This window comes from Nycticebus coucang, chromosome 21 (assembly GCF_027406575.1).
Source record: "Nycticebus coucang isolate mNycCou1 chromosome 21, mNycCou1.pri, whole genome shotgun sequence".
NCBI classification, from domain to species: domain Eukaryota; kingdom Metazoa; phylum Chordata; class Mammalia; order Primates; family Lorisidae; genus Nycticebus; species Nycticebus coucang.
In genome coordinates this window covers 17,421,359-17,443,032 of record NC_069800.1, presented here as the reverse complement: position 1 = coordinate 17,443,032, position 21,674 = coordinate 17,421,359, and the positions used below count along the sequence as shown (strand labels likewise).

Here is a 21,674-nt window from a genome sequence, read left to right as displayed (position 1 = left end):
CCAAATGTGCCCAAAGACTTTCTAGTCATAGCTAAGACCTGAGCTCTTGTTTCCTTTTTTTTCTTCTTTTCTTTTCTTTTTTTTTTTTTTTTTTTGAGACAGAGTCTTATTTTGTCACCCTCGGTAGAGTGCGTTGGCATCATAGCTCATAGCAACCTCAAACTCTTGGGCTCAAGTGATTCTCTTGCCTCAGCCTCCTGAGTAGCTGGGACTACAGGCACTCACCACAACACCTGGCTATTTCATTCTGGCTCAGACTGGTCTCGAACCCGTGAGCTCAGGCAATCCACCAGTCTCGGCCTCCCAAACGCTAGGATTAGCCACTGCTAGCGGCCCTCAAGCTCTTATTTCCTTTAACTGTTTTAGGTAAATTCCTATTTTTTAAAGGTTCTTCATGTAATATAGATACCTTCTGTTACAGTCTACAGCGAACATCTCAAATCTCTGGCATTGTTTTGTCTGGAAAGAATACAATCTTAAAGGGTTCAGGGAAGGGAAATTAGTGATAATTTAAGGGAGTGCAGGGCCAGAGGATCATCTGACTAAGATACAAAAGCTTTTTAAAACAGGAGAAAAAGCTGGCACAGTGGCTTTTGCCTGTAATCCTAGCACTCTGGGAGGCCAAGGTGGGTGGATTGCCTGAGCTCATGGGTTCGAGACGAGCCTGAGCAAAAAGCGAGACCCCATCTCTACTAAAAATAGAAAAACTGAGGCAAAAGGATTGCTTGAGCCCAAGAGTTGGAGGTTGCTGTGAGCTATGATGCCATGAAACTCTACCAGTGACAGCTTGAGACTCTGTCTCTAAACAAATAAATAAAAATAAAATAAATAAAACAGAGAAGAAAATGGAAATGAGGAATGGGGTTAGAGACTGAGGTGGCTCATTTAGGGAATTCACCCTGCAGTATATCCTCAGATTCCTGAAGCCCTGGTTGCCATGCTTATGACCAACCTAGCCACAGACATTAATAAATTACATATATTTGAAACCTTAAGAGAGCCTTGTTGAAAGAAGATGCAAGTTTAATCACATGGCTGATGAAGCAGCTTATACCAAATTATTCTGCTTTTCAGAAAGGAAGGAATATTTGTAAGGTAAATTCTTAAATGCTTAACAAAAAGCATACTTCACATGTCGTGTGCCTTGAAATTTGGTCTGTAATAGCAAAAGACTAGAAACTACCTATATGTCCATCAATAGGGACTGATTTAAAAATGCTAGCAGAATTGTACCATCAAAGCGTCTGGACAAAAGTAACAGGCAAGAGATAGTTCAAGTGTCAGCTTCCAGCATGGGAGTGAGCTCTAGTGGATTCTAGCCCAGTCAAGCAAGAGAAGACCCCTGTCCCAGCCCCCATCTAACTGCAACCACATGAGAAAAACCAGGCAAGAACCACCCAGCAGAATCCAGTCTTTCCTCAGAAGTGGAAGGAACAATAATAAACTATTTCACTTGGTGGCAGCTGTAGCTCAGTGGGTAGGGTGCCGGCCACATACACCGAGGCTGGCGGGTTCGAACCGGGCTTGGGCCAGCTAAAATCAACAATGACAACTGCAACAAAAAAATAGTCAGGGGCAGTGCCTATGGCTCAAAGGAGTAGGGTACTGGCTCCATATGCCAGAGGTGGCGGGGTTCAAACCCAGCCCCAATAAAAACTGCAAAAAAATAAAAAAATTGCCAGGCATTGCGGTGGGCACCTGTAGTCTCCAGTTACTTGGGAAGCTGAGGCAAGAGACTTGCTTAAGCCCAAGAGTTAGAGTTGCTGTGAGCTGTGACGCCAAGGCACTCTACGCAAGGCAACAGTTTGAGACTCTGTCTCAAAAAACTAACTAAATAAATAAAAATTAAAAAAAATAAAAATAAGTAAACTATTTCACAACCTTCAGAATGGGAAAAGATACTTGCATGTCATGAATCTGACAAAGGGTTGGTAACTAGACTATATAGAGAACTCAAACTAATCAACAAAAACATAAACAAATCCCATCTACCACTGAGCAAGAGACATGAACAGAGCCTTCTCTGAAGAGGACCAACAAATACATGAAAAAAATCTTTATCATCCCTGATCATCAGAGAAATGCAAATCAAAACCACCTTGAGCTATAACCTAACCCCTGTAAGAACAGCCTACATCACAAAGTCCAAAAGCTGCAGATGCGGGCATGGATGTGGAGAGAAGTAAACACTTTTACACTGTCGGTGGGACTGCAAACCTATACAGCCTCTTTGGAAAGAAGTATGGAGAATCCTCAAAGAACTCAAAATAGACCTTCCATTTGATCCTGCAATCCCATTAGTAGGCATCTACTGAGAAGAAAAAAAAGTCATTTTATCATAAGGACATTTGCACTAGATTGTTTATGTCAGCTCAATTGATAATCACTGGGGGGCAGCGCCTATGGCTCAGTGAGTAGGGTGCCGGCCTCATATACCAAAGGTGGCAGGTTCAAATCCCGGCCAAACTGCAACAACAACAACAAAAACAGCCAGGCGTTGTGGCAGGCGCCTGTAGTCCCAACTACTGAAGCAAGAGAATGGCCTAAGCCCAAGAGCTGAAGGTTGCTGTGAGTTGTGACGGCATATTACTCTACCGTGGGTAATAAAGTGAGACTCTGTCTCTTAACAAAAAAAAAAAAGAAAAAGAAAAAAGTTATAAAAACCAAGATGTGGAAACAACCTAAGTGCCCATCAACCCAGGAATGGATTAACAAACTGTGGTATAGGGCAGCGCCTGTGGCTCAGTGAGTAGGGCGCTGGCCCCATATACCGAGGGTGGCGGGTTCAAACCCAGCCCCGGCCAAACTGTAACAAAAAATAGCTGGGCGTTGTGGCGGGCGCCTGTAGTCCCAGCTACTTGGGAGGCTGAGGCAAGAGAATCGCGTAAGCCCAAGAGCTGGAGGTTGCTGTGAGCCATGTGACCCCACGGCACTCTCCTGAGGGCAGTAAAGTGAGACTGTCTACAAACAAACAAACAAACAAACTGTTGTATATGTATAATATGGAATTCTATTCAGCCTTAAAAAAAGATGAGAACATTACATCTTTTGTATTAACCTGGATGGAGTTGAAACACATTCTTCTTAGTAAAGTATCACAAGAATGGAAAAACAAGTATCCGATGTACTCAACACTAATACAAAGCCAGTAGATGATTTAATACATGCCCACATAAGAGAAAAACTCAATTCAAGTTGGAGGGAGAAGGGAGCGGGGTGGGGATTGGTGTGCTCCCACCTAACGGGTACAATATAAGGGTGTACGGCACACCTCCTGGATGCAGAACACAACTACAAGCGGGACTTTACCTAACAAATGCAAACTTCGTAACCTGATGGTTTGTACCCTCATACTAATTGAAAATTAAAAAAATAAACTATGTCAGCTATTAAGTATGGGGTTATTTGTGAAGCAGGAATAGATTAACTAGAACAGTAATAAACATATGAATCTCTCCAGAACACCAGCCTGCCACATATTTCAGTATTCTCTCCCAGGAGAGGTTGCGTGAAACAGAAGACACGTCTGATTCCTAGGATGATGTCCTATGGGCCACAAGTCTGGTTCTCCTTCCCTGGATCATGTGTCTTCTCACTGAGCCACACTGACTGCGTTTATATAGGTTTATACCCAACGCTTTACCTCCTAAAAGTTCAAAAAAGAGTTAACCAATTTTTCCTTGTTTTTTCACTCTACCAGTAGAACAAACTTAGTTACACCTTAGTCACAGAAGTTATAAAGCAGGTGGAATAGGCTTGGTGCCCGTAGCTCAGTGAGTAGGGCACTGGCCACATACACCAAAGCTGGTGCATTCGAGCCCGGCCTGGGGCCTGCTAAACAATGACAACTGCAACCAAAAAGTAGCAGGGTGTTGTGGCGGGCACCTGTAATCCCAGCTACTCACGAGGCTAAGGCAAGAGAATTGCTTAAGTCCAAGAGTTTGAGGTTGCTGTGAGCTGTGACGCCACAGCACTCTACCGAGGGCAACATAATGAGACTCTGTCTCAAAAATAAATAAACAAATAAAAAATAAATTTTAAAAAAGTGGATGGAATAGAGAGCAAAGAATGCTGAAGGAGGGAATAAAAGCCTAGACCTAGCTATTTGTGTGATGTGGGACAGAACATCCCTAGGTCACAATTTCCCCACAGGTAAAACAAAATGCTAGTAGATGATCTTTTCAGCAGTATAGGAAGCTAAGAGATGATTTTATTTTTCAGCTTCTTAATTCTTGTACCAGCACTTACAGGCTGTGGGATATATGTGAGTTACGTGTACTTAACCTCTCTAAGCCTTAACTTCATCACCTGTAAAACACAGATAATAATGGCATTTGCCTCCTGGAAATAAATTAAGGAATTAAATATAAAAAGCAGGCCCAGTGTAGTGGCTGTAACCTGTAATCCTCGCACTCTGGGAGGTCAAAGCAGGTGGACTGCTAGAACTCCAGAGTTTGAGACCAGCCTGGCAAGAGTGAGACCCCATCTTTACTAAAACAGAAAAACTAGCTGGGCATGGAGGGTGCCTGTAGTCCCAGCTACTCGGGAGGTGGAGGAAAGAGTTTGAAGTTGCTGTGAGATCAGCTGACCCCATGGCACTCTACCCAAGGTGACAGAGTGAGACTCTCCCCCCAAAAAGAAAAGCTATTTAAAAAGGACCTGGCGCTCAATAAGTCCTATTATAGTAGACCAGCTCCAAAATTCTGTCATTCTAAATTGAAAATAATTCATCAAAATCTATTGTTTCTTAATTTTTTTCTAAGATTCAGATTGAGCCACAAGGCCCCTGTTCTTCATCCTCAACTCTGTAGCCTATCTCCCTTGGTAATGAAATCTGATCCAAGCTGATACCAAAATATGCACAGATCTCATTCCATTTAGGGTCATTATTCATGTACTTGCATATGTAAATTAACATTTAATTATGAGGTACTGCTCCAGTCCTGCCAGGGTGGCTTCACACCATGCTACCTTCTGCAAAAGCTTAACACTCTCACCTTTAATCCAAAATTAACACTTTGCAAAAGGCTTATTAACAAAGTGGGGAAACTCCTCTAGTGGGTGGGAAATGACATCAATCTGGAAATTATTTGAGGGCAAGAAAGATAAAGAGCCAGTAGCTCTCTAACCCCAAGGTGTGGTGCCTCTCTGCTCACTGTCCTGCTTCCCATAGGATCTCAGATTTCATTTTTAAAAATATGCAAAATTCTCCTCAAAGCCTTCTTCTAAAAACCAAGGCTCTGCAGCAAATACAAACTTATTTTTGTATCCGGGCTACTGAAAATTTGAGGAGCATGCAGGGAAGCAGGGACTTCAGCTGGTCCTCTGACCAACTCCAAAGCTGCTAAGATCACTTACCTGTCAAATGTCTAAAGAAAAAAACAACAAAAAAGAGCAGTGTTTTATTTTCTATTGATGCTTCCAACAGACCAATGAAGTAATGGTCCTATTTCCTGTAGAAGTGTGCTCTGAGTCCAAGGCTACCTTCTGGGCCATTGGGCAAGATTTCCACTATGCTTGAATGCTCAAAATGTGTTAATTATATTCCCCCAATGCCTTTGGGATTCAGATTCCCCTCCTGGTCCCCACTACTATTTCCTCATCACAGCTTCCCAACAAGGCAGAATGGAGAATCTCCTCAAATGCAGAGATGATTAAAGAAATATATCCTTATAACCCAGAAGGAGAAACTAAGGTTCAAAGAGATACACATATAACCTACCCATGGCCACAGGCCTTGTAGTTGCCCCCACACACTAAGATTTTTTTTTTTTTGAGACAGAGTCTCACTCTGCTGCCCAGGCTAGAGTGCCATGGCCTCAGTCTAGCTCACAGTAACCTTAAACTCTCCAGCTTAAGTGATCCTCCTGCCTCGGCCTCCCCAGTAGCTGAAACTATAGGCACTTGTCATGACAGCCGGCTAATTTTTCTATTTTTAGTAGAGACAGGGGGGGTCTTGCTCTTTCCCAGGTTGGTCTCTAACTACTGAGCTCAAGGGATCCTCCTGCCTTGGCCTCCCAGAATGCTAGGATTACAGGCGTGAGCCTCAGAGCTGGCCCCACACTAAGACTTTTAATGTCTCAGTCTACTGTCTGCAAAACCTGTGTCTACACTTCCCTGAGGATACATCCACAGGTCTAGACATGAAGAGACGCGGGTATGAACTCCATTGTTCATCTCGCATCTCACCCCACTACTCCCCACATCTACTGAGGAGTAGTTTCAGATTCCATAACGTCAGACTGTCGACACTAATGGCTAAGGTGTCAAAGCCACATGTTGTCTGTGGCTACCATCTTGGAGGGTACCCTTATTCCACAATGCAATACAATAATGCTGAAAGATTAAGAATCCTTGGGTTGAGCTTAGCCACAAACAACCATGAGGAAGTCAACAAAAACTCTCTGGGATTTACCCTTCTCACCCTGAAAGTAAGGAGATCCTGTAGTGGATCCTATGGATGGGATGAACGCCCAGTATCTGTCCCACCTCCTGGGGTGGGCCTTCCTATCCTGCAGAAGCCAGAGAGCTAGAAACTGCATCTCCCAGGAGCCCTGTAGCTAAGGAGCGAGCACTTTCAGGAGATCTGAACCCCCCAAGTTAACTGCTTGCACAGAGGTAGGCAGGAGGCAATTGTTTTACACTCTGCATTAGCAGAAGCATCATAATGCAGGGAGCCACTTATTCTGCTGTGTGGCTCTGAGAGTCATGCCTGGGAGCTCAACTTGACCTTTCTTTAGCCCATTTAGTGCCTTTCTCTGCTTAAAGTAGCTACAGTGGATTCTGTTGTCTGCAGCTAAACCAGAGTCCTTCCAGCAATAAAAATTCACTTTGAGGACTGAGCATAGTGTCTCACACATGTAATCCTAACACTCTGGGAGGCCAAGACAAGTGGACTATTGGAAGTCAGGAGTTCACGACCAGCCTGAGCAAGAGTGAGACCCCATCTCTTAAAAACTAGCCAGGCATTGTGGCGGGCACCTGTAGTCCAAGCTACTTGGGAGGCTGAGACATGAGGATCACTTGAGCCCAGGAATTGGCAGTTGCTGTGAGCTATGATGCAACAGCACTCTATTGAGGGTGACATAGTGAGACTTTGTCTCAAAAAAAAAAAAAAATTCGCTTTGCCTATATTCAAGTTTAAACTTGGTGCAGTTAACCCACATTGCTCTCCTATTTCTTTTCTCCCTTTTAATTTAGTTTAATCTTTATCAACCATCCATTCTAAGCATTTTTCCACATCTGCCTTTTCCTCTATATTTTCCTCCAATGCGTGTTCCTGTTGACTTTCTCCCCTGCCTGTATTCTTGTTCTCTGTTGACTTATTCCTTATGGGTCACATTATTGCGCTGGGTGCCAGGCCCAGGAGGAAGCGTTCCCTGGCTCTGATGGATCTAGAGTTGAAAAGAGAGGTTTGGTTGGTCAAATATACAGGCAGGAAAGTGGTGCGCAAGTCATGAGGTGGGGGAAGGGAAGAGGGGCACGAAGTTTATGTTCCCCTTATAAATATAAAATGGATGGGTCTTTAAAAATTACTTAAATCCATGATTCCTGGCAGTACTTAGATATAACTAATTGCCCATCAAAGAATTCTTTCTGGCCAACCATCCTCATTTATAAATATAAGTAAATAAAATTAATCAAATATTATTCTGCCTTTCCAAAATGAACTTTCCCTTGGAAAACCAAACAGTAGATGAGAAATATTTATCTATGAAAATACATCAGCTAGGCTCAGCGCCCGTAGCACAGTGGTTATGGTGCCGGCCACATGCACTTAGGCTGGTGGGTTCAAACCCAGCCTGGGCCAGCTAAACAACAATGACAACTGCAACAAAAAATAGCTGGGCATTGTGGTGGGCACCTGTAGTCCCAGCTATTTGCGAGGCTGAGGCAAGAGAAGAGCTTAAGGGTGGTGTCTGTGGTTCAAAGGAGTAGGGCGCTGGCCCCATATGCCGGAGGTGGTGGGTTCAAACCCAGCTCTGGCCAAAAACTGCAAAAAAAAAAAAAAAAAAAAAAAAGAGAAGAGCTTAAGCCTAAGAGTCTGAGACTGCTGTGAGCTGTGATGCTACAGCACTCTACCAATGGCGATAGAGTAAGACTCTGTCTCAGAAAAAAAAAAAAAAAAAGAAAGAAAACCCAAGAAAATTCATCAGCTAATATGGAATATTGCTATTTTTATTTTTTAGTTTTTTTGAGACAGACTCTCACTCTGTTTCCCCAGACTGGAGTGCTATGGTGTCATAGCTCACAGCAACCTCAAACTCTTGCGCTCAAGCGATTCTCTTGCCTCAGCCTCCTGAGTAGCTGGGACTACAGGTGCCTGCCACAATGCCCAGCTACTTTTTCTACTTTTTGTACAGACGGGTTCTCACTCTTGCTTAGCCTGGTCTCCAACTCCTGAGCTCAAGCAATCCACCTGCCTTGACCCCCAAAGTGCTAAGATTACAGGCATGAGCCACTGTGCCCAGACAATATTGCTGCTTAAAAATTTTTTTCTTGGGCGGCACCTGTAGCTCAAGGAGTAGGGCGCTGGTCCCATATGCCGGAGGTGGCGGGTTCAAACCCAGCCCCGGCCAAAAACCACAAAAAAAAAAAAAAAAAAAAAAAAATTTTTTTCTTGGGCGACGCCTGTGGCTCAAGGAGTAGGGCGCCGGTCCCATATGCTGGAGGTGGCGGGTTCAAACCCAGCCCCGGCCAAAAACCACAAAAAAAAAAAAAAAAAAAAAAAAATTTTTTTCTTGGGCGACGCCTGTGGCTCAAGGAGTAGGGCGCCGGTCCCATATGCTGGAGGTGGCGGGTTCAAACCCAGCCCCGGCCAAAAATCACGCACACACAAAAAAATTTTTTTCTTTTGGCTTGGCACCTGTAACACAGTGGTTAGGGTATCAGCCACACACACCGAGGCAGGCAGGTTCCAACCCAGCCCTGGCCTGCTAAACAACAACTGCAACAAAAAAAATAGCCTGGGGTGGCGCCTTTGGCTCAGTGAGTAGGGCACCGGCCCCATATACTGAGGGTAGCGGGTTCGAACCTGGCCTGGGCCAAACCGCAACCAAAAAATAGCCGGGCGTTGTAGCGGGTGCCTGTAGTCCCAGCTGCTCGGGAGGCTGAGACAAGAGAATCGCGTAAGTCCAAAAGCTGGAGGTTGCTGTGAGCCGTGTGACGTCATGGCACTCTACCGAGGGTGGTAAAGTGAAACTCTGTCTCTACCAAAAAAAAAAAAAAAAAAAATAGCCTGGTGTTGTGGGGGGCTCCTGTGGTCCCAGCTACTTGGGAAGCTGAGGCAAGAGAATAGCTTAAGCCCAAGAGTTTGAGGTTGCTGTGAGCTGTGACACCACAGCACTCTACCGAGGGCGACATAGACTCTGCCTCAAAAAAACAAAAACAAACAAACAAAAAAAAAAAAACAAGGACTTGATACTTTGCTCAGGCTGGCCTCAAATTCCTGCCCTCAAGTGATCCTCCCACCTCCACCTCCCAAAGTGTAGGGATTACAGGCATGAGCCGCCACACCTGGCTTATCATTGTTTTAGAACACCAATAACCCAAAATATTTAGGCCCTGATCATCAACAGCTATAACATCACAAAATGAGAGATAACCAGGACAGCAGACGGTGGCTCACACCTGTAATCCTAGCACTCTGGGAGCCTGAGGGAGGATCACTTGAGGTCAGGAGTTTGAGAACTAAGCAAGAGAAAGACCTACTTCCTACCCCAACCCAGGACAAAAAAATAGAGAAATTAGTTGGGCATGGTGACAGGCATCTGTAGTTCCAGCTACGTGGGAGGCTGAGGCAGGAAGAACACTTGAGCCCAGGAGTTTGGGGTTGCTGTGAGCTATCATGATGCCATGGCACTCTGTCCCCAGCCTACAAATTGAGTGAGACTCAGCCTGGGTTGGGAGTGAGGTGGTGGGGTGGGGGGAGAGATAACAAATGTTAAATGCCTCTTGATCTCTTGAAACCTCCATTGTGACATATTTTTTTTTTTTGTGGTTTTTTTTTTTTGGCCAGGGCTGGGTTTGAACCCGTCACCTCTGGCATATGGGACCGCGCCCTACTCCTTGAGCCACAGGCGTCACCCAAATGCTTATTTAACATTTTTTTTTTTTTTTTGTAGAGACAGAATCTCACTTTATGGCCCTCGGTAGAGTGCCGTGGCCTCACCCAGCTCACAGCAACCTCCAACTCCTGGGCTTAAGGCGATTCTCTTGCCTCAGCCTCCCGAGTAGCTGGGACTACAGGCACCCGCCACAACGCCCGGCTATTTTTTGGTTGCAGTTTGGCCGGGGCCGGGTTTGAACCCGCCACCCTTGGTATATGGGGCCGGCGCCTTACTGACTGAGCCACAGGCGCTGCCCTGTGACATATTTTTATTCTAACAAAAATAGATCTGATCGAGCATGTAGAGCTGTGTTGTCCAATAGAACTTCCTGGGGTGACCGAAAAATTCTATTCTGTAGTACTGAGTAACACAGTAGCCACTAGTCACGCATGGCTACGAAGCATGTGAAATGTGGTAGTGCAACTGAGGAACTTGCGTCATCTTTAATCTTACTTAATTTGCAAAGCAGTTTAGCTGGAGATCCACCTACCCAGTGAGAGAAACCTAGCGGGCTGAGGAATGTCAGACACCCCAGTGATGCATTCAGCAAAATCCAGACTGTTGGGAATTCTACACAACAAATTCCCCGGATACTCTACCTTTGAAACTCTCCAAAGTAAAAATGGATGGGGGAGGACCACTTTGTGTTCACATTATCTTTTAGTACCAAGAACTAGAAAGCCCCATAAAAAGCGAAGGATACTTTTGAAGGAATCTAAATTTAGTTTCTTTTGAGGAACCACAGGAGAGAAAGGATAGGGTGAGAGGATAAATTCACCTGCTGGTCTATACTGACACCTGGGTCCTACCAGGCACAGAGTCAGGAGTGGGTAATCTCAGTCAACTGAGTCCACTACAGAGTTACTATTTGTTCCTGATAAATCTCTGAAGGACAGTAGTGACCTCACAGTTGGAGACCCACAAATAAGTGCAGGATGAAAACGAAGTGATCTGACAAGCACCCTTTCCCAAACGTATATCATCTCCCCACCCCAATCTCTTTGGAAAATTACAGAATCCCCACCAGTAAAGAAAAACTTTCACAATCTGCCCCCAGGCACACGGTCAAAAGGCAGCTAAGCTGGGAAAGGCCAGCTTCCTCCCGGCACCTGGGATTTCTTTCCAGATCCACTCAGGTATACAGTGAAATCTCATATCCCTGCTGCAGGCAGGAAAAAAAAAAAGATGTTAAAACTTTTTGTCTGTCACTGTCAACTAACTTCTCACTAGGCATTTTTAAAGGCACAGAAGTGCTGTGGGTGGCACCCATAGCTCAGTGGGTAGGGTGCCAGCCACATACACTGAGACTGGCGGTTTTGAACCAGGCCTGCGCCAGCTAAAATCAACAATGACAACTACAACAACAACAACAACAACAAAAATAGCCGGGCGTTGTGGTGGGCGCCTGTGGTCCCAGCTACTGGGGAGGCTGAGGCAAGAGAATCTCTTAAGCCCAAGAGTTTGAGGTTGCTGTGAGCTGTGACGCCATAGCACTCTACTGAGGGCAATATAGTGAGACTGTCTCAAACAATAAAAAAGAAAAAATTAAAAAAAAATTAAAGGCACAGAAGTGCTGAACAATTTGCACTCCCCATCTCATTTAATCTATGCATAAATGCTTGTGAGAGGCTGAGTCTGAGTCCCACATTTTACACCTCAGGGAACTGAGGCTCAGAGGAGATGGCATAGCCATGACCACAGCAGATAAGAGGGACTCACTGAAGAGTTTTTTTCTCACAAACCTTCCAGGGTTTCTCCTCTGCACTGACTCTCCCTGGCCCCAGAAGGCCCTGTTTCCTGCCCTTCAGTCACCAGACCTGAGTCCTTTACATGCTCTAGCTGTGGGACTCAGCCCACACCTCCCTTCTCCACAGCCTTCAAACCCACATCAAGAAACCTTCCCCATTCAGAATTGATCATACTTTTGCTTGTGCTTCTGGCTGAGCTGCAATAGAGTTAACCATATTGTATCTTCCCACCAACCCAAATAGTATCTACAGTTAGTGGGCACATGCTACAGTCTACCCTTAACCCATTCACCCTCACAGCTCTAGGAGGGAGGCGCCATTATTGCCCCCATTTTACAGGTAAGGAAACTGAGGCCCAAAGGAATGAACAACTTCCTCACGGTCACACAACTAAGAAGGGACAAAGCCAGAGAGAGCTTAGATACTTAATGGCCACTGCCGGATAATTCTGGAAGGAACACCAGGGTGGGAGCAGGCACTTCTTACTGTTAGATGGGATGAGTGCTGCCTCCAACCTCCCCTTCCTGGGAGGCCATTCCCAGTGTCTTCAAGTTATTAAAACTAAGTCATTAAAACAATGCATCATGGGTGGCGTGTGTAGGGCGTCGGCCCCATATACAGAGAGAGGGTGGTGGGTTCAAACCCGGCCCCAGCCAAACTGCAACAACAAAAAAAATAGCCGGGCATTGTGGCGTGCACCTGTAGTCCCAGCTACTCGGTAGGCTGAGGCAAGAGAATCGCTTAAGCCTATGAGCTGGAGGTTGCTATGCGCTGTGATGCGACAACACTCTACCAAGGGCAACAAAGTGAGATTCTGTCTCTAAAGAAAAAAAAAATGCATTATGTATGGGGCTCACTCTTTTTTTTTTGTAGAGACAGAGTTTCAATTTATTGCCCTCTGGTAGAGTGCCGTGGCATCACACGGTTCACAGCAACCTCCAACTCCTGGGCTTAGGCGATTCTCCTGCCTCAGCCTCCCAAGCAGCTGGGACTACAAGCGCCTGCCACAACGCCCGGCTATTTTTTTGTTGCAGTTTGGCCAGGGCTGGGCTTGAACCCGCCACCCTCGGCATATGGGGCCGGTGCCCTACTCACTGAGCCACAGGCGCTGCCCTGGGGCTCACTCTTTTATTAATTTTTTTTTTTTTGGCCGGGGCTGGGTTTAGCACCCGCCACCTCTGGTATATGGGACCGGCGCCCTACCCCTTTGAGCCACAGATGCTGCCCAAGGGGCTCACTCTTAAGTTGCTTTCCTCCTCTCCCACTAAAAAACTAATTCTCTGAGAAACTCTGCAAGTTCAACATGCCTTGTTTAGAATTACACAATGCGTTAGGTCACAGGCAATTTGGTCAGTCATTTGAAAACTGCCAGTACTGAGGCTTGAAGCATACCAACACCAAGATGTCTTCTTTGGGTAGAGGGAGAGAGAAGGAACTTGAACATCCTGCAAACTATGGAAAGAAGGCTCCTCATTAACAGCTCAGGGACAAACTGTGCTATTCCCCTCCCCCCAGTACTCAGACAACTGATCTTAGAAATAAAATTGCTCTACTGTGGCTCAAGGAGTAGGGCACCTGCCCCATATATTGGAGGTGGTGGGTTCAAACCCGGCCCGGGCCAAAAACTGCAAAAAACAAACAACAAAAAAAATTGCTCTACTTATTCCTTTAATCCAGGGTTCCAACTGCCTTGTTTGCTTGAGGCAGAAAAGAGACATCACCTAGAATACTGGTTAAGAGACTGGATCTTCCCCCTCCGCTACTTTCTCTCCAGGGGAATCCTGGCAACTGGGGGACAGAGGGGCAAATTGGCTGCAGAGCCTCCCAAAACAACGTTGCAATTGTCCTTCCAGCCTGGTGATAAATATGCAAGTGGGACACAGAATTTCCCGAAGGGAAGAGCTACCAGCCTCAGGCAAATAGTTCCCTCCCACTTAACCCCACCAGGCCCAGAAGAACCTCAGGCCAGCTGACTTTGAACCTCAGCCTCACACTTCACCCTCAGTAGCAAACCGACACATCTTCGCAGTGGTACAAAGAGATCTTTTCCTTCGAATTCTAGCTCCAGCCCCAAACTTCAATTCATAACCAAATGTGCCCGGGCCCACCCCTGAGCCAAACCCTGGGAACCAGAAATGTGCATAGGGTAGGGATGGCCTCTCCCAGGGAAGTACCAACTGCTTTCTCAATCCACTGCAAAAGCCAGGGCTCTCCCTCACCACTCCACTCTACCTGCCGCCTGAGCAGCACCTACCCACTGGAGCACCCTGGAATTACCACCCATATCAAGGGCCTTGAAGGCTCACAGCACAGGGTTACACTATGGCCCACCCGGCCAGGAACTGAGTCATGTGATTCACACCCTCAGCCTCCACCCCAGCTCCACCAGAGTCAGCGGAATAGGAATCCTTTAATCTTTTTAATCTTGGAGGATAGCGGATACCTTGAGTAAAGCCATCATGAAGTTCAGCCCAGGAAAAGCAGGTGGGTGTCAGGACACAAGGCTGCCTACAATTTCATAACACTCAGGGGAGCCCAGAAACGCAACCTTAATGGTAAACATACACTCCAATCCACTGGGGCAGGGGCGCTAAAGAAATGTGCACTTGGACTCGGGAGGCTGAAGCAGGAAGGTCACCAGAACCTAGGAGTTTGAGATTGCTGTGAGCTAGGCTTAGGCCATGGCACTCTAGCCTGGGCAGCAGAGTGAGACCCTGTCTCTGTCTCAAAAAAAGAAAACAAACAAAGAAAGAAAAACTGCAGGTGAACCCTTTTATCCATCAATTCACTTCAAGAAGGTCTGAGAGAAATGACAAATCGCATGTGCCAGGCATAGGCTAACAGGCATTGGGAATAGCTGTTGTGAGAGACCTACTGTGTGCCAAGTTGCCCCCAAGACCCTGAACACAGAATGTGAAACTCTCAGAACCACTAGGCACAAAGAACTGCATCCCAGAGGGTGGCATTTCTCTCCTTTAGGATCCCAAGAACACCTACAGGCTGGTGATCCTTCAAGCCTTGTGTGCAGAATGGGTGCCTGTAGGCAGGTAGCGGTGTCCGAGCCTTTCCTGCTGGTCCCGGCTCCCCGAGGCCGCGGCCACACGAGGCTCCAGGCACCAGACGGTCTGAACCCACCCAGAAGCCGGCCGCCGGGCGCAGCGGCGCGGGCGACAACCCAGCCCGAGGGAGGACGCGCCGAGGCGCCCTGGCCGCGGCCCAGGGGCAGGTGCAGGAGCCGCGCGGCGAGTGCTGGGTGCGCGGGCGGGCGGACCGGCGCCGCGGGGAGGGGCGCGGGCCCCGGGAGCCTGACGCCAGGGCGTGGTGCAGGTGGCGGTAGGGGCAGAGTCGACACCGTACCTTGATTTTAGACCTGGCAACCGGGCGCTGCGTCGCCGCCAGGTGTCCATTGGGGCCCTCAGCTTCGCCGGGATCGGGAATTTCGTGCTCGGGGGCGTGCGGGGACGAGCTGCTCTCGGCGCCTCCAGGCTCCCCCGCGCTGCTGCTGCTGCTGCTGCCGCTGCCGCCGTCGCTGCGGCAGTCCTCGTGAGGGTCGTGGTGCAGGCGGCCCCGGTCCACTGCGGAGGGAGGGGCCGCCCCGACAGACACACGCGGCGTCAGGCGGGGACCGCCGCGGGCGGCAGTTTGACCTGCAGGCTGTGCCGCCGCCGCCCCGCCCCGGACTTGGGCACCTCGCCAAGTGGGCAACGTCGCGAGGGTGGGCAGGTAGGCCCCTGCTTAGCCACTCGAGCTAGTTCGGGGGGGCATTTCTTAGCGCCAGCCCCCGCGCCCACGAGGAACAGAGGGCCCCGCGCGCCAAGTTTTCCTCTCCGGGCGGGGGACGCTTGTCTGACCTCTCCCCAGCTAGCCCCAGAGGGGCTAGTGAACCTCTGTGCACCCTAGTGAGCTCGTGGGATCGGAGGTCGGCCCCAGCTGGCTTTCATCCCCCTTCCTGGGCCACCACCTCAGCCCGCGCAGCAGCCAACGGTCCCGCCGCCAGGCAATTAGAGGCTCTCACTAAGAGGAAGGGGGCGCCGGGCGTCCCGGGCTCCCCAGCCTCTCACTCCCCTCCCTCCTCCGCCTGAAACACGTCTGAGTGCCCCCCGGAAGAAAGAGAGAAGGTGGGGAGTCCAGCCCGCAGAGCAGCAGAGAAGTCCCGCCACCCCTTCCCCCACCCTGGGAGCCCCGCGCCCAGGCCCGGCCCCCGCGCGGCGCTCACCTGGGATGTAGGTGTCTGCCCGGTTCTCATCCGGGAGCTCATCCCAGCTGCGGACCGAGACCCCCAGGCTCCTCCTCTTCACCAGGAAGACTTTGGGCATGGCGGGGTCCCCTCTCCGACTGCGGCCCCCTCCTCCCAGCTGCTCCCGCTAGAGGCGGCGGCTCGGTCCCCGGCTCCCCGCGGCCGGAGCCCACCTTCCCGCCTCGCCTGCCCTCTCCCTCCACCCCCACCGATGTGCGGCCAGGCCTCTCCCCCGCTCGCCTGGCGACTCCCGGCCTCCCGGCTCCGCGACACCTATGCCTTAAATCGCGGGTGAGACCACGCCGGGGAAAAAGTTTCATAAGGTGGAATAGAAAAGGCACCAGGAAACTTGGGAGTGAGCATGCGCCCTGCAACATAACGGTGTCAACAAGCTCGCTACCTGTCCGACCGGTTCCGGCGGCCGGGGCTGCCTGTTCCAGCCCTTCCTTAGGCATGAATGTTTGCAAAAGAATTTAGACTGTTCTTCCCCCCTCCTCTTTTTAAAAAGAGGTAGAACGTTTTTCACTCAAGCCCCTGACCCATTCCCCCATCACATGCACCTCGGGGAGAACTCTTCGAGGTACGCCCTAGGTCGCCCTCCCAGGGCACCCACTCCCCGGCGAGTCGGGGCCTCCCACTACCTTCTCCATCCCCCCGCTCCCTCCACCCCCCACACCCCCCCGTGGATTCGTCTCTGACGAGCGAGCCAGAAAATGGCTCGGTTCCTCTTGTGGATGGTTCCCGGGCTTGCTGAAATCTCTGCAGTCGGACAGAGGAGGCGGCGGGGAGATCTGGTAAAGGGGGATTGCAGCTTGAGCTCCCCATCAACTACAACAGCCGCCCAAATAAGCATGATAATAAATTTTAAAATTCAGGATTTTTACAACATGTTATTTTACCGATTTGCATCATACAATCTAAAAAAAAAAACAGGCTTGCTCTGCCAAAGCAGCGTCCACCCCAAGACGTTGCACCTCACAAGCCCCATCACCCCAAATAAACCAAAGCCAAGTGTATGTTATGCAAACTCGGCTTTTGAATTCGGTTCCATTCCTTGCCCACTCCCACTGTCGCCTCCCCTAACCACCCCATCTCCAAATTCTGAGTCTGGGAAATACCTTTCCAGGAAGCCAGTAAAGTGAAGATTGGTTACACGTTGCTGCCGATACTGGGGATGTGGCTGGAAAGCTTTGTATTTATTTTTATTTTTGTCTTTTTCTATCTACCTTTATGCCCGGAGGGGAGAGGGAGAGAAGTAAGGCGAGTTGGTAAAAGAAAGATGCCAAGTTTCTAAAGCAGCTGTGCCCACGTTGAGGATCGCGCTGCCCTTTTCAAGGCCCTGTTCTGATGTCCCCAAGACAACCGGCACAGCCTCCTGTGTCGCCGAGGTCGCCCTCCTCCAGGACAGAATTAGGCCAGTGCCAGCTGCCGGCGGGCTGCGGGGGCGTGACTGGCCCGGGTGCCCAGGCGCCTGCACCTCCGCGCGCAGCCGGCCTCACCTGTCTGTAACCTGACCCGCTGTGCGCCCGGCCCGCAGGACCCGGGAATCTACGCAGCGGATTTCCCTGTCTTCTTCCGTCCTGAAATGGCCCTTGGTAACGGATTTCTCGGCTTGGCTGTCGAACCCTCTGGGCGCACGGAAAGGGGCGCAGCCCTCCCGGGGCTGTGCGGGGGACAGGAGCGCCAGGTCTCCGGCTTAGCCTTCGAGGAGTCACTACTCTCTTTGGGCTGAACTCTGACCTCCAGATTTTCTCTGAGGAAAACCGACCAAGAATGAGAAAGACTTTGATCCCGGGGAGACTGAGAAAGGGGAGGAAGGCCTTTCTGTAGCACCGCAAGAAAACTTGGTGACTTCCTGACTGTAAGGCTGATGGCGCGGCTTCTGGGAGACTCTGCACGTGTTATTTTTATTTGCCAACAAACGAGATTTGCTAGAAAGAAGGAACTTGGGTTGAATGAAAGCGTAAAAATAAAGTAAACCTATAAAATATCAGGATTACTCCCCCATCTCTAAACATCTTCAAAACTTCATTCAAGATTCTTTATTTTATAAAAGAGGCAGTGAACCCCACTAATAAAGGTGAGGTTTTTTTCCTTTATCTGATTTCAAATCAATGAACGCCTGGACAACATGTCCATTTCCGTTATTTGAAAGGCTTGTAGAATGTTGGCAGAGAAGGCTAGAAACTTCAACAGCAACATCATGTTTATGGATTTAGGGATGGAAAGTTACAGCGAAAACTACACCTTCATTTTACGTAGTTGGATGTGCGTCCGCTGTATTTCCTGGGCTTTTCTGTGAGAGAAAGGAATTTTTAGGCGTTTTCTTTTTCCCTTTTTTTTTCTTGATCAGAACTGTTAGAGGTTTATCAATACTGTTGACAAATACAAAGAACAAGCTTTTGTCTTTGTTGACTTTTCTTCTCTTTTGTAAGGTTGGTTTTCTAAGTATTATGAAAGGAATTGATAGAGCATCCCTGAAAATTGGATAGAAAAATGAACCCAAAGACGAAAAATAAGAATAAAAAAATAAAAAATTGGGTGGTGCCTGTGGCTCAAGGAGTAAGCCCATATACCTGGGGTGGCGGGTTCAAATCCAATCCCTACCAAAACTGCAATAAATAAATAAATAAATAAAAAATAAAGGAAGATTCAGTAAATGTGACTGCAGAAAAATTAAGAATGTTTATCAGAATGCACAGTATGAAGAATGATAGGCTAAACAACAAAGCGAGAAAACTTTTTTTTTATATATATATATTTTTGTAGAGACAGAGTTTCACTTTATTGCCCTCGGTAGAGTGCCGTGGCGTCACACAGCTCACAGCAACCGGCGGGTACGAACCTGCCACCCTCGGTATATGGTGCCGGCGCCCTACTCACTGAGCCACAGGCGCTGCCCGCGAGAAAACTTTTTGTAACACATTTATGTTACAAATGATTAGAATGCAGAACATACGAAGAAACTGCATGAATTGGTAAGGAAAAGACAAACTTGGCAGGGCTCACAACTGTAATCCTACCACTCTGGGAGGCCAAGGCAGGTGGATTGCTTGGGCTCAGGAGTTTGAGACAAGCCTGAGCAAGAGTGAGACCCTGTCTCTTCTGAAAATAGAAACATTAGATGTCTATAGTCCCAGCTACTCAGGAGGCTGAGGCAAGAGGATCACTTGAGCCCAGGAGTTTGAGGATGCTGTTAGTTGTCTGATGCCACTAACAGAGTTTAGACTCTCTTAAAAAAAAAAAAAAAAAAATGGCAATAGGTGTGAAAAGGCATTTCTTTCCAGAAAGAGAGACTGTGAATGTCTATCAACATATAAAAAGTTGCTCAATCTCTGGGGCAGTGCCTGTGGCTTAGTGGATAGGGCACCGGCTCCGAGGGTGCCCACCCAGCCAAACTGCAACAACAACAAAAATAGCTGGGCATTGTGGCAGGGGCCTAAAAAAAAAAAACCACAGAAAGTTGCTCAATCTCATTCATAAACAGGAGAATACAAATTAAAATGAGGATGAAATGCAGTTTTTTATCAGACTGCCAAAATTTAAAAGTCTGAAAAAAACACGTGTTGGTGTGGATATCAATCGCTGTGACCATGCACACATTGCTAATGGGCACGTGGATTAATTCAAACATTTTGGAAAGAGTTTCACTTTATCTAGTAAGACTGAGCATACACATATCAAATGAGACGGAAATTCACTTGACAATGCTAATCTAGAAAAAGTATTACACTTACGCACCACAAGTCACAGACAAGAATACTCATTGAAGTAGGATTCATTATACTCAAAAAATTACAAATCTAACCTAAAAATAAAAGGCACAACTCAAATACTACCAATAACTAATTGGGTGAATAAATTGTGATAAATTCATACAAAGAAAATAAATGGGCACTTAGTGACACTCATCAATAAAGCTACACGATCACATAGTTGAATTAAAAAACAAATTACAGAAAAATCGTATAAATTTCAAATTATTGTTTAAAGCGGATAAAACAATATCTTATTTAGGAATACAAAACTATTAGGTAACAAGCAACAGTTTAGAAGAATTTCAAGAGAATTATGTGAAGTGAAAAATGTAGATCCCGAAGTTTACATATTTATGATTCCATTTTTATAACATTCTTGAAATTACAAAATTATAAAAATGGAGAAAAGATTAGTGATTGCTAAGAGTTAAGTTTCTGTAATATTTATCACTGAAGAAAACTGGAGACACACAACTGCATGCAAATTTATATTATCTAAAAAGTAATTTTTAGGCTCGGCACCTGTAGCACAGTGGTTATGGCGCTGGCCATATGCACTGAGGCTGGCGGGTTCGAACCGGGCCCAGGCCTGCTAAAACAACAATGACAACTGCATCAAAAAAATAGCCAGATGTTGTGGCGGGCGTTCTCCCCAGTGTGAGGTAGCAAGACTCTGTCTCAAAAAAAAAAAGGTAATTATTATTTTTTTTTTTGTAGAGACAGAGTCTCACTTTACCGCCTTCGGTAGAGTGCCATGATGTCACAGGACTCACAGCAACCTCTAGCTCTTGGGCTTCCGCAATTCTCCTGCCTCAGCCTCCAGAGCAGCTGGGACTACAGGCGCCGGCCACAACACCCGGCTATTTTTTGGTTGCAGTTCAGCCGGGGCTGGGTTTGAACCCACCACCCTCGGTATATGGGGCCGGCGCCCTGCTCCCTGAGCCACAGGCGCCACCCAAAAAAGGTAATAAATTTTTAAATTTAAAAATGATTAGGCACAGAAAGAAAATGATTAATACAAAAAAAAAAAGAAAGAAAATGATTAATACAAAAATCAGGATAGCAGTGTCCACCGGAGGGAAGAAATGGGCATAAAACAAGGAGGTTTCCCACACAAAGAAAAGGCAAATGTTTGATGATGGATATCCCAATTACCTTGATTTGATCAGTACATGTTGTATACATGCATCAAAATATCGCATGTACCCCCCAAATACGTTCAACTATTATGTATCAATGAAAACGTTTTGAAAAAAATTGAAAGGGACAAACAGGGGTAGGAGTTCTGAAGTACTGGTAATACTGGATTTCTGAACCAGAATTAAGAGCAATTTTTCTTATTTCACGGTATATACATATTACATACACTCTTATTATATAATATCCTCATCTTTCACAATAAATTTTTAGCTTTATTGAAGTATAATTGACAAAAATTATATATATTCAAGGTATACAAGCGATGCTTTGATACACATTGTGAAGTGGTTACCATGACCAAGCTAATTAACATCCCCTTCACCACACACAGTTATCCTTGTGCATTTGCACAGTGAGAATATTTATTCTTCTCTTAGCAAACAAGTATGTGATACATTATTACTACTACCGTCATGATGCTGCACATTAGGGCTCCAGAACCATTCATCTTGTAAGGAAGTTTGTACCTTTTGACCAAAATCTCCCCTCTTCCTCTGGCCCACCCCTGTGGTAACTACCCTTCTACTCTCTGTTTCTATGGGTTTGGCTGTTTCAGATTCTGTATATAAGTAAGATTGTATGACAGCTGTCTTTCTGCATCTGGCTTATTTCACTTACCATA

The 21,674-nt window shown here is 47.1% G+C and overlaps 1 protein-coding gene and 1 long non-coding RNA gene across 4 annotated transcripts in view; one reads left to right on the top strand and one right to left on the bottom strand.

Annotated features, from left to right (window-relative positions):
• Positions 1-17,337, bottom strand: part of OVOL2 (ovo like zinc finger 2) — a 35,444-nt gene extending 18,107 nt beyond the window's left edge. For 2 of the 3 annotated variants that reach the window (XM_053573633.1, XM_053573634.1), the window contains exons 1-2: positions 16,074-17,337; positions 15,215-15,432 (exon numbers count right to left, since the gene is read on the bottom strand). In XM_053573633.1, the coding sequence (XP_053429608.1) occupies positions 15,215-15,432; positions 16,074-16,173 (318 nt within the window). In that variant the 5' untranslated portion in view covers positions 16,174-17,337. The remainder of the gene's footprint in view (positions 1-15,214; positions 15,433-16,073) is intronic. The other variant, XM_053573632.1, reaches the window with a different exon arrangement.
• On the top strand, positions 15,447-18,193 carry LOC128573399 (uncharacterized). The gene is made up of 2 exons (XR_008376458.1): positions 15,447-15,580; positions 17,335-18,193. It is a non-coding gene; the product is annotated as an uncharacterized LOC128573399 (long non-coding RNA).
• The last annotated feature ends 3,481 nt before the right edge of the window (positions 18,194-21,674 follow it).